The sequence below is a fragment of the Triturus cristatus genome, chromosome 3_1, assembly GCF_964204655.1.
Source record: "Triturus cristatus chromosome 3_1, aTriCri1.1, whole genome shotgun sequence".
In the NCBI taxonomy this organism is placed as follows: Eukaryota; Metazoa; Chordata; class Amphibia; order Caudata; family Salamandridae; genus Triturus; species Triturus cristatus.
Genome location: NC_140583.1, coordinates 711,087,217 through 711,099,402, shown reverse-complemented (window position 1 = coordinate 711,099,402; position 12,186 = coordinate 711,087,217). Strand labels below are relative to the sequence as shown.

Below are 12,186 nucleotides of genomic sequence, written 5' to 3'. Positions count from 1 at the left end.
TTTTACATTATAGGTTTACTTTGGTGCATACTTTGGAGCATCTAGAATGCAGGTTTGTTTAATAATCCATACACCACAAATAATAACAGGGTGTGAAACAGAAATACCAAGTAAAACACAAAAGTGAGAGAGAAAATTAGAGAGAAAGAATACATATAGCAATAGATGGAGCACTAATGTCTAGTGTTGGCCAAGGGGAGACGGATCCTTGCTGGATTTTGTGGATATCAACCATATGGAAAATCTACGTATTTTGAATAACCATGCTGCTTGCTTGAAGAGTTGGCTATACTGAAATAATGCGTGGACCTGCCCAAAGCTACAGGACTAGCATGGGACATATTAAAAACACACAGTCTAAAATACCTAAATGCACTACGAGAACCGCTCCAGGTAGCGCAAAGGTCCTCACAGCTGGTGTCCTGTGAGGTTCTCATAGAATGTGGCCATTTTCAAGTCATGTTTCCATAAAGTGACAGATTTGGGTTTGAATGCTAAGGCCCGAGTAAGATTGGTACAGTCTTACTGTTATGGCCCACACAACCTTTACTTTTGAAGGTGCCTTGTGCCAGCGCTGCTAGGTCCAGACATGAACACTGCTCACAGCTTTGCATTGTAAGGCTGATTTACGTCCCGGGCTGAATGCATGGAAACCATAATGGAGAAAAATGAGCATTGTTTTTAGATTTTGATTTGTCTCACAAATATACTCATTTTACCAGGATCTTTTGTATTGATGTCCTGCTGTACCCCAGTTGACTAACCAACAAAGTCTTGCCACGAATTACACCGGCACTCTCTGCTCCTGACTGTTTAGTGGCTTGAAGCCATCTGGAAAGGATGCAGAGAGAAATGCTGACACTTTCTGCCTCTGGACTATTTTCTGTTTATAATATCTCAAGTATGTTGTTTACAGTATTTCACTTTTTATTCTTGTTAATGAATGCAGCTCTGCTCTGTTCTCTGGGTGTCCTTTAAAGGAAATGGCACTGGACTTCACCTACTCCTGCCTGCACCTCATCCTTGGTGGTCCAGTGGGAGAGCCTTGCTCTTCTTCTGGCCGCTGTTGTCTGTGTCCGTCTTTGTGCCATTTCTCCGTCTTTCTGTTTCTGTGCCCGTGTCTGTCTTTGTGCCATTTTTCTGTCTTTCTTCTGTCTGTGCCCGTTTTCTGTCTTCTTTTCTGCCTTTTATTGTGCCAGTAATTGTTCCTGTGTCCTCTGTGCCGTTTATGTCCCGTGCCCTTCCTGCTTCTGCTGCCCCCGCAGACCCCTCCCTGGCCGGCTCCCTCCTCCCAGTTGCGCTTCCCTCCCCCTCCCGTACTTAATGGCAGCCGCTGTGAGGGAGTGCAAGCAAGACCTCTGACCTCCTGGTCAGGGACCTGCTCTCCCCCCCCCCCCCCCCCCCCCGCACCTCTGCTCCTAATTGCCATCACTCCAGGCACCTTGATCTGCTCGCTCAAGTAGGTGGTAGAGGACCTCCTCCACCCGCAGGCTCCTGCCTGAGCCTCATCCCTGGTGGTCCAGTGGGAGAGCCTAATAAATAAAAATAAAGTATGAGCGGCCGCTATACTTAAAGCGGACTTCGCTGTTAAAATAAATAAAGAAATGTGGCTGCTATAGTTAAAGTGGACCGCCATAGTAAGTAAAATAAAAGTGGGTGGTGTGCTGCGAACTTGTGGCTGGAATAGGGGCAAACATTAAACAAAATAGTGCTCACAGCCAAGACCGTGTAACAAAACCAGTAAAAGCGCCAGTCGTTATGAAAGGTTATAAATGCAGACAAGGTTGGTACCAAGGACGGACTAACAAGCCTAATAACGACTCGGAAGCCAGCGTTTACGAAGGACAATGACACAAGCCAATTAAATATGGGCAGAGAGTGGACGGGGCTTCAAAGCCATACTGCATGCCTTGCAGCATTGCTTGCGTTTCCAGGCTAGACCTAAAAATGATTCACTATCCAGTCACTGTTGCTTACGGTGGATCCTTGAATGTCAGTGTTGCATTCCTTTTCAGGTCTTGCCTGGCTAACGCGTAAGCTATCGCGTAAGCGATCGCTCAGCGAGACTTATGTAGGGGCTTCAGAAAATGCTCCAAAAGGCTTCCCGGGCGGATCGGGTGGCGGATAGGTGCACAACCACGCGCATTCCATTTGCCACCAGCTAGTTCCTGCGCGTGCACCGCCTCACGCATTCAGAGAGATTTAGTAAGGGGCACAAGACCATAGGAATGCGGTTTATGGCCAGTGCATGTGAGGCATTCAAGCGCGCACTCTGCCTCACTCCCCTCTTACAACAATTAACTTTCGGTATAACTCACACCCCATATGCTCGTTCCCTCCCACCCTTCCTTTGATGTCCGCTTTTCTTGTTGTTTACAAACCACGCCACACACTGCTGCACGCCGCACACTGCTGCACGCCGCACACTGCTACACGAAACACTGCTGCATGCCTCACACTGCTGCACGCCGCACACTGCTGCACGCCGCACAATGCTACACGAAATACTGCTGTACGGCACACACTGCTGCACGGCACACACTGCTGCACGCCGCACACTGCTGCACGCCACACACTGCTGCACACTGCTGCATTACTCACTGCTGCATGACCCTGCTGCACGCCGCACACTGCTGCACGCCGCACTCTGCTGCACGCCGCACACTGCTGCACGCCGCACACTGCTGCACGCCTCACACTGCTGCACGCCTCACACTGCTGCACGCCACACACTGCTTTTATGCGAGTTTATGCTACTGACATTGTAAATGACAATGCCTTTTATTTGTTTTAAAACCAAAACATGAATAAAAGACATTGTAATTTTACAATACCAATAGCTCAAACTCTTATAAATGCGAGACCTATTGCATTGCAAATGCTTGTTTACTTTTCTATTATTGTATTACATAGCCTTTCCCTGTCCTTCTGTTTTGTGCACAATGTATCCCTGTTCGAGATCGCTGTATACAATGTGTTTCTGTCCATCAGTAATTGAAATCTAGACCTCCCTTCTTATCACTGTTCAGTACAGGGTGTCTGTCCATGTGGATAAGTGCTGCATATAATGTTTCCATGTCCATCATTCATCACTTTCTGTCACCATTGACTATTAACAAAAGGTACAAACAAAATCTAATCCTGAGCAAATGTCAATTCCAAAGTAAATCCAGCAGTCTGTAGTTATGGTAATTCCTTTGTTTTATTCCAAAGGTCAGAATTCCAAATAGGTAATATCACAGCCAGTCTAAACAGAATACAGCCAACACGTGTTTCGTCTTGTGGGAAATTTCTACCGACTTCATCAGGGCTAATAAATCATAATCAAGTTCAGTCCTCCGTAGCAAAACATAGATTAGAAGCTGAGATACCACGAGGAGCACTCTAGCCATTGTTTGCAGATATATAAATTACTGACTGTTGGATTGCAAGATAATGAGGAATTAAGGGATTAAGTACTGAGATATGGGTGCTTTACGTTTGGAATAAAACAAAGAAATTACCATAACTACAGACTGCTAGATTTACTTTGGAATGGATATTTGCTCAGGATAAGATTTTGTTTGTATTGTTATTTGGGGATTTCTTCTCCAAACCTTGGAACGTTGAGTGGCCGCTCCACTTATCCTTGGAGCAAATTTGGGAATTTGGATTGTACTACATTGCACTGACTCAGCGCAGAGTTGGCCCTGCCACTTTTAGACTGTTGTATTATTAACAAAATTGATTTATGTCCATCACTATTGGATACAATATGTTCTTGGCCGCCACCTTTGTGTAGACCATGTCATTGAATGCACTTGTAGCCCTGCTGATCGTTAATATATACAGTTTATTCCTATCGAGGTCACAAGCTTGAATCCTGGCAATATAAACTCAGTTTCATCTTAGTGAGTGCAGTAAATTGAGTACATTTAAAGTGAGAAATAGCATTGTCTTTTGTTTGTAAAACTCACATGTAGTAAAAATAAAATAGTATGAATTTCTCCATAAAAAGAGGATCTCAACAGTGTTGTATAAAACATTCTCATTTCCATGACACTTGGGGCTTAATACATAAGTGTCCACCTCTATTTTATATAGAACAGGCCTTAGTAATAGCAGTCGTCTATCCGCCTTGGCTTTCTTGGATTCAATATTTAATGTTGACCACATCCGCAAGTCTACTGTAGATTGCTCGAGGGGAGCGATCTCCCTGAGAGTAGCTGCGAATGGCAGAGCTAGCCTTTGATATTAGTTTGAAGGCACTGTATCGTCCTGCCTGTGCCTTCACAGTGCCAAATTGTAGTGTTTTCCTAATTCCTTCGGTTATTGTTAAGCATCAATAGGCAGTACTGTGGTTGGAGCTAAGTGTTGATCGTTTGTCTTGGAAACTAATTTCTTGGTGATTTCCATGTAACTCAGTTGAGATGCCCATACTTTATTGCTTCAAGATGGAGTGCCGGAAGTGCATTGCAGGCTGCATTGTAATCCCACAGGCCCTTCCCCAGCCACTCTTTATGTCTCTGGATATGCACTTAACGAGCTAGAGATCTTGCTGGGCACAAAAAAAAATATGCGCATGGCTTTCTATGTATCCTGCAATGACTTGTGTGAAAAAAATGGGTAGTTCTTATTGAGGAGCACTAGTAGGTCGATGACTTTTCAATTCAATACGAAGATAGTAGAGCAAGTCACTGGGGTGAGGAGATGTTTCTTCTCCTGCCTCACCTGGACCATGCCTTGTACTGGAGACAAAAAAATAATTGAGTCAACGTGATCTGCATAGTCTGCTTTTGTAGGTAGTATGCTTCATTGGTATATCACGTTAAAAATAAAGCTAAAAGAAAAACCTATTTAAAAAGTATTGTATAAGAAGGGTCGTCCCTTTCAAACAAACCCTCATAAAGGTGATACAGTAGGTGAATAAAGGTGGTGGTGAGCAGGGGTACTCACCAGAAGTCGTTTGAGGGTGTAGGCCAAATTTTCATCTAGTACAATGCTGTTGAGACATTTAAAATACGATTCAGTTTCAATGGCGCAGAGCCCTTGGCAGCCAGCTGTTTCCGGGACTGTCTCCGCTCTGTGACCTGGTATAATTTCCCAGTGTTGCATTTCAGGCGGCTGGAAGAATTCTGAAGAGACTACAGACTCTGCAGCTCTTTGCCCTGCATTCCAGAAAGCACCTTGCCATAGTCAAGCCTGGAAGTCACCATTGCTCCTGTTCACATCAATGCAGGTTGTTTGAAATAAATGGCAAGACTTGGTTCAGCTGGAGCTTAAAGAAGAACCCATAAGCTCTTATCTGGGAGACAAGAAGAAAGGCTGGGATCTTACAGAACACCCTGATTGTTTTTATTTAGGTCTTGCTTACAGATCACTTTTAGCTATCTGTTGCTCAAAGACCTCTTGTGGACCACAACAAAAACATACAGTGGGCTTGTGCCAGCCCATTGCTTACCATTTGTTGACTTTCATGTCGACCATGTCTATTGCCTGCATGACTGAAGTCAGTAATCTTTGGTAAGAACACCTTACCATGGGATGCCCACATGCACAAATGTTCTAGTCGTCAGCAAGTTGGACTTTGGGAACACCCTTTAAGCCGGGAACACTAAGCAACTCATTTGAAGATTATAAGCCAGACTCAACTGCAATCTCCTACACAGAAATAGCATCGCATCACACCACACCTCGGGCAGCTCCACTGGGTCCTGATGCACAAAAGTGCTCAGTTTAAGTCTTTTTCTCTCTCTCCCTCTTCCTCAACAGTGACATCCCCAGACACCTCTGCAGGACTCTTATTCGTACAGAATTCATGCATAAATGGAACCAGATCAGGCGGATTGGTGATCTTACATCACTCCTAAAGCGTGGGACGGCCTCCCACTCCACATCAGGGCCTCCTACTCTCTTTTTAGGTCTCGTCAAGGCAGCGCGCATGTGTTGCTCTAGGAGATGACCTTTAGAAATTGGTCAGCTCTTTTCAAGCACTCGTGCTTGTGCTGGCATCCACCTTGCAGTAGCCAGCAGCGGCGCAGAGGAGCCATCTGTTTTCAATTAGCGGGGCCGCACGCACTTGTTTTTCTTTCTCCAGATAGCTTCTCTGTCCTGTCTCCAAATGCTTGCTCCTGGCGCATCGTCCAGACACACGACAAGATTACAAACCTGTTGATTCTATGTGGCAGATGCTACATGGCAGATGTTGAGATTGCTTCCTCCCTCTAGCCAGACCAATGTTTGCTACATTACCTGGCACTGAAAACAATGCTGATGACATCCGCTCATTTATGACGTTTTAATGCTGCATTTTTTACGAGAATTCATCGGGACAGGCAAAGAGGAAGTAACAAGCTTGTCCTGCAGAAAGCGTGAACACACGTTTAGCTGGCTTTACAACGACACTGTAAGCTATTTCTTTAATTTAATATTAAAATCGATCATTGTTTAAAAGCTAACGCAAATTAACTCGTATACCCATGTTTTGCAAAAAATAATTTCAAAAGTTGTTTCTTCTTAGTTCTGACCTAAATAAAATCCCTTCAGACGTTCTGAACGGACTTTCTACTTGCAACAGGTTTACAAAGCTTATTCACAGTGCATTTACACAGCTTCCGTGAACTGTGTTGTGCTAATCCAGGTGGTCCAGTCCATCACCCATGACGCTCGATAAAGGTAAGGCAAGAGCCTTGTCATATTGTTAAACGACATTCTCAGCGATTGTGATCATTCGAAAATTGCGATCTAACTTTTGTGGAAGCCAGCAGAGGAGGGGCTTTCAGCTGTTTTTCAAGTAATTGAAAACAGATGCGGTCTCATGACACAAGCTAGGAGAATGTGTGCTAATATACATCTGGAAAAACCAGCAGAAAACATGCCAAAATTCACGATATAATCCAGTGAAGACATTTATAAAATAAGCATTAGCAAAGTCAATATATCTCACCGTCCCTAAGCCTTTCTGTAAAAGTTACCAACCACAGCTTAGTAAACGTCAGCCACAGACAAACCTCCTTTCTGAAACGTCTCTTTATTGGGCTCTTCTGGGCGCTCCAGTGGCTGTCTCCGCTGAGATGTCTTGCCATCGAGATTGGACAGTTGGTAAAACTAAAAAAATCTCAGTCGTTTTTGATTTAATAATCTATAAACTATTTGCTAATGTATAATGTTGCTTTGTGTCTAATAAGAATCTAAGCCACATATAGTGTACACTTGACAACTGATTTGGTGCAATCTCAGCTATCTCATTGTCATCACGGTGGAGGGCAGAAATGTTTCTCACCTTCTATTTAAAAACTATCACTTTCAATAAATGCTTATGACTGCAGAGATATGTAGTCTGATGCACTATGGGCAAACGCTTTCGCATGTTCAAACAAGCATTGGCACAGCCAATAGGTCTTGCCTTCGGAACCTTATAAGTGTTTAGCCATGCAACAGTTGATGTTGCTGCACCAAGGATATTGTGCTGGATAACTAAACACTTATAAGGTCCCAACGGCGAGACCGATTGGCTATGCCAATGCTTGTTGAATTCTCAAAGAAGCTGAAGACCTAGCTTTTCAAATGGCAAGGCAACCCTACCCTCCCCTAGCGGGTGATAATGCACTGTACAAATACTCCTATCATTACATTTTAATGTGCATAGGGGAGCAGAGTAAATATAAGATTTCCTTCTATATCACTCAGGTTGTGACATTATAGGAGTCTGAGGTGCCTTGGAGTGGGTCTAACCTCCTAAATAATCTTTACCTGAAACCCATCAGGGAGAAGCCTCAATGTTTAGTAAAGTGCGCCACATATTTTACATTTACTGGAGGAAGAAAATAATGTTGTATTTAGTTAGCTAATTTACTTAACAGATATTTTTAATTTTGCGATTGTAAATCCATTTTTCTTTTATTTTTCTGAATAGACATCTGACTTAAATTATTTAAGCTTGTTTAAGTTATTTCAATCCGTTAAGCTTCAACTCTTTGACAACAGGGAGGATTGGCTCAAGACCATTGACAGAAGACCAGCATGACTGTTGAAAGGTTTCTTGTGTTAGCTGAGCATGGGTTCTGCTGTGGCACCAGTAGCTGGGCACAGCTCTGGATCTTTAACAGTGAATTGAAAAGAAGAGCTGGGGAAGTGATGGTTGAACTCTACAAAATGAAGCTACCGAACAGAAGTCTGTGAAATGGGCAAAGGCCACGTGAGGATAAAGTTATTAATGTTCACAGAAATTCTGTCTATATACCCTTATTCATTGCAAATATACCTACATTGCTTACATAGGAGTGCGAGCTTAAAGAGCTTTAAATTATAAATAGGAATGGGAAAATAGCTATGTAGAATCATTTGGAAATGGACTGCCCTTTGCATAGTTAAACTTGCACAAAAAAGGCTGCATATAATGTGGGCGAAATATGGTAACAAGCCCCTTCTTACCCTTGTTCTCGCTTATCATTTCACTGTTAACTTGATGTCTCTGCAATTGGAGCCTGTGCTGGCTTTGCCGGTGCAAACTGTTGACCAGTGCCTGACTGACACTGAGCCATCAGTCAAAGGAACTTCTGCCCTCTTCAGGATGGATATTCTGGCTTTATTTTTTCCCATATAGGTCTACCAGGGAAATCTTAGCGATCCCGAGCAGGAAAAGAAATGAATGACCCCGCCAACCTAATCACTACACCCTCCTCCTGCCTCCGATCTCGGGTAGGAGATCTTCCAACAACAAACAATCTCCTCCTTTAAGAATTTACTACAAGTAAAAAACGTTGTTATGCAGGCACCCTGATAATGGCACCTGAATAACAAAGCTTTAGTCCCTTCAGAGGAGCTGTCTTGGTTATATAGCGTCTGAAGGCACTGAGATCTTCCCCCTGCCTGCTGGAGATCTCGGACTTTGGTAGGCTTTAGTCTACCAGGACAGCAAAGTACATCCTTTGTCTGCCCTGGTGGAAAGGAGTTCTGCTTTCTAAGGGCTAAAGGAGTCCCTTGTTTATTGTTGTTTTAGTGTATTTTTAGGTAAAAACCGATTATTTTTCCATAGACATCCATCTGCTCCAGGAATTGTTTTACGTTCGGGCATGTAGATCACACAGTCATTGAATTTGGTATTTTAATGTTGTACCCTACTTATCTGTATACTTTTTTTTTCTTCATTCACAGCTTCTCCCCTCCTATTGTTTGCAAACCGCCGAGATGTGCGGCTGGTGGATGCGGGTATCGCAAAACCAGATTCTACCATTGTGGTCAGCGGCCTAGAGGATGCTGCTGCTGTGGATTTCCAATACTCCGAGGGCATCATCTATTGGACTGATGTGAGCGAAGAGGCCATCAAGCAGACTTATTTCAACAGGAGTGAGAGCACACAGGAGGTGCTCATCTCTGGCCTTGTGTCCCCAGATGGCCTGGCCTGTGACTGGATTGGGAAAAAACTCTATTGGACAGACTCTGAAACCAATCGGATTGAAGTTGCAAATCTGGATGGGACAGCCAGAACGGTACTCTTTTGGCAAGACCTGGACCAGCCCCGGGCCATAGCGCTGGATCCGGCTCATCGGTGAGTACCTCAGAGAATAATTTCTACCTCCTGTGTGTCACTGATACTTTAGAGGCTGTTTTTATAGAAGGATGCTGTGCCTCTGTATCCTAAAATACTTTATCAAGAGTCTGCTTGACAGAAATTATCCTCAGAGTGTACATTTTAAGCAAAAACCACATGGAAAGTTTCAGATGTAGTTTAAAATAAAATTGATTGTGTATTTTTTTAAGACTATTGTTTTAACTTTTTCCATAATCTTTTCTTTGATTAATAGTCTTTGGGGACATTTTGAATGCTATTAGGAATCCATTTTATTCTGATGATGTATAAATGTTACTGATAAGACATCCGAAATTAATTAGGATTGTCGTTTTTGCATCTGTACAAATCTAGTGATCTTTTGCTCTAAGGATCGTGAAAAAGGATCTGTTATAGACTAGCACGTCCGTTGAGATGTTTCAGAATTTGGGCTGATAATGGACAGAGCTCTTGTTTTTTAATGGTGAATTGATTGGAGACAGCGAGGTGGAGAGTGGACTCTCTGCACAGTGAGGCTAAATGGTGTGCACCAGGAGGCAGAGAAATGGCCAAAGATCACTGGAGTAAAAGTCCGAAATTCTCACAAAGCTCGTTCTTTGCATAGGTTTTTTACATTGCTCATGTCATAACGTTGGTAATTTGGGAGTGTGGGCGTTAAATGGCTATACTTTAAAATTGGAGTTATGCTTCATTTAGTACAGTGAAACATGTGTCAAAACGGATGGGCCGCTCTGTTGAATATCTGAATGGTCACTGTAGTCTGCTGTGGGGAAAAATTACTATACAACACTTTGGGGCTGATTAGGGTGGTGGGCGGACTCTTGTCCGCCCGCCACCCTAACGAAGATGGGCCCGCCCACCATATGTGCGGCGGTCCTGTGGGGGAGATTAGGATGCCCCCGCCACCCTAGCGGGCCCATCCTGCATTTCTGACATTGCGGCGGGCGGTGCTTTCAGCAGCACCCGCCGAAATGTCAAAAAGGCATGTTGTGCATTTGCATGCACAACGTGGCAGGCACCGCGTGGTGCCTGCCATGTTGTGCATGCTAATGCAGGGGGGTACCATAGGTACCCTCCATGTGCACCCCCCACACCACCAATACCCTGGGGGCCCGCAACGGGCCCCCACATGCAGTTACCACATGCCTTTCCATGGCGGCAATGCCGCCATGGAAAGGCATTTCACCGTATGTATTGTAATATAGATGGCGGTGTCTTGCAGACACCACCACCATATACAGCCCTTTTTCCACCTGGTCGACTGGCGGAAAACAGGCGGATGGTCTTTCTGTCCGCCGAGGTCCCCCCGCCATACTAATATGGCGGGGGGAATGGGTGGCGGGTGGGAAAGGATGTAGGGTGGATCGCCACCACCATGCGGGCGGTGGCAATTCGCCCTACATCCTAATCGACCCCTTAGTGTCAAGTCTACTAGACAGTGCAAAGTGCCTGATAGGCAAATACCTATTATGGGCTTACCAAGAACTTAGTGGGCATAGAGCCTGTGCATTGCCTACTGTTGGTTGGCTTTATTGTCATTTTAATTTCCTTGCTTCTTATTTGATGACTTTTCTTGTCCATCTTGAATTTAATCCTCTTCTGCATACGCTTCTGGGTGATAGTGTGCTCTACAAATCTGCATAACCTAACCTCTTTGCCATTCTTTTGAGTGTTTGACTTCAAGTGCTCACATTTAGGGAACTACTGTTGTCTTTTAGGTTAAACATTCCATGTTGTATGTGTTTTCCAGCTCTCTAACTCGTGTACTTCTCGCCCTTGCCAAATACCATTGTGCTCTGTGTTGATATATATTCATATATTCTCGCTCTCTCGCGCTCGCTCTCTCGCGCTCGCTCTCTCGCGCTCTCACGCGCTCTTTCGCGCTCTCTCTTCCCCCACCTCCATATTGCTTTGAGTGATGTGCTTCTTTTCCAAACCCCCATCCAACTTTTTTCTTTTTATTCCGACACCGCCCACTCCTCCATACCATTCATTTATTTATTTATTTATTTATTTATTTTACTGTACTGTGTACTGCTAGGTAGCTCCTTTCGAAAAAACCCCACTTCTTATGGTAAATGGAGCACATCGGACCGCGACAAGCTGTTGTCCATCACTCCACGCAGAATCCATGGATCCTCAAGTGTCTACCGTTTCCATCAGTCTTCAAGAGGACACATCATGTTAAAATGTCATGTGTGCCGATTGTAAAATTATTTTCCTCAATGCTTTTCCCAAGAAAAAAAAAACATTCGCACGAAAACAGAATACGTTTGGTTGCCCATACACCATGCTATTTCGGATTCGGTGCTGGTGTGCGTGTTGCTTGGGAAAACTGTAAAAGGTTTACACAAACGTTATGTACAGGTTATGACACTGTGTTTATTTTAACCTGAGGATTTCAATCTGGCGTTTTATCGTTTCTTTTCACGTCGTGGCTAAGGTTCTTCCTGCTTTGAAGCTGCTCCCCCTGAAAGATAAATGGATAGTCACAATACAAATCCTATGATCTTAAATAGTAATACTGAAAAAAGAAATACCCCCAAATCCTCGTCGAGCATAAAATTGACAGGATGCTAATGCTTATAGCACACTTGAGGCATTAGCGATGGAATGCAGTCTCTCTCTCGTATTCT

At 44.0% G+C, this 12,186-nt stretch overlaps 1 protein-coding gene across 1 annotated transcript in view; it reads left to right on the top strand.

Moving 5' to 3' along the window:
* Positions 1 to 12,186, top strand: part of LRP5 (LDL receptor related protein 5) — a 382,460-nt gene that overhangs the window by 56,053 nt on the left and 314,221 nt on the right. Inside the window, exon 2 of the mRNA XM_085644789.1 lies at positions 9,136 to 9,529. Within this exon, the coding sequence (XP_085500915.1) occupies positions 9,136 to 9,529 (394 nt within the window). The remainder of the gene's footprint in view (positions 1 to 9,135; positions 9,530 to 12,186) is intronic.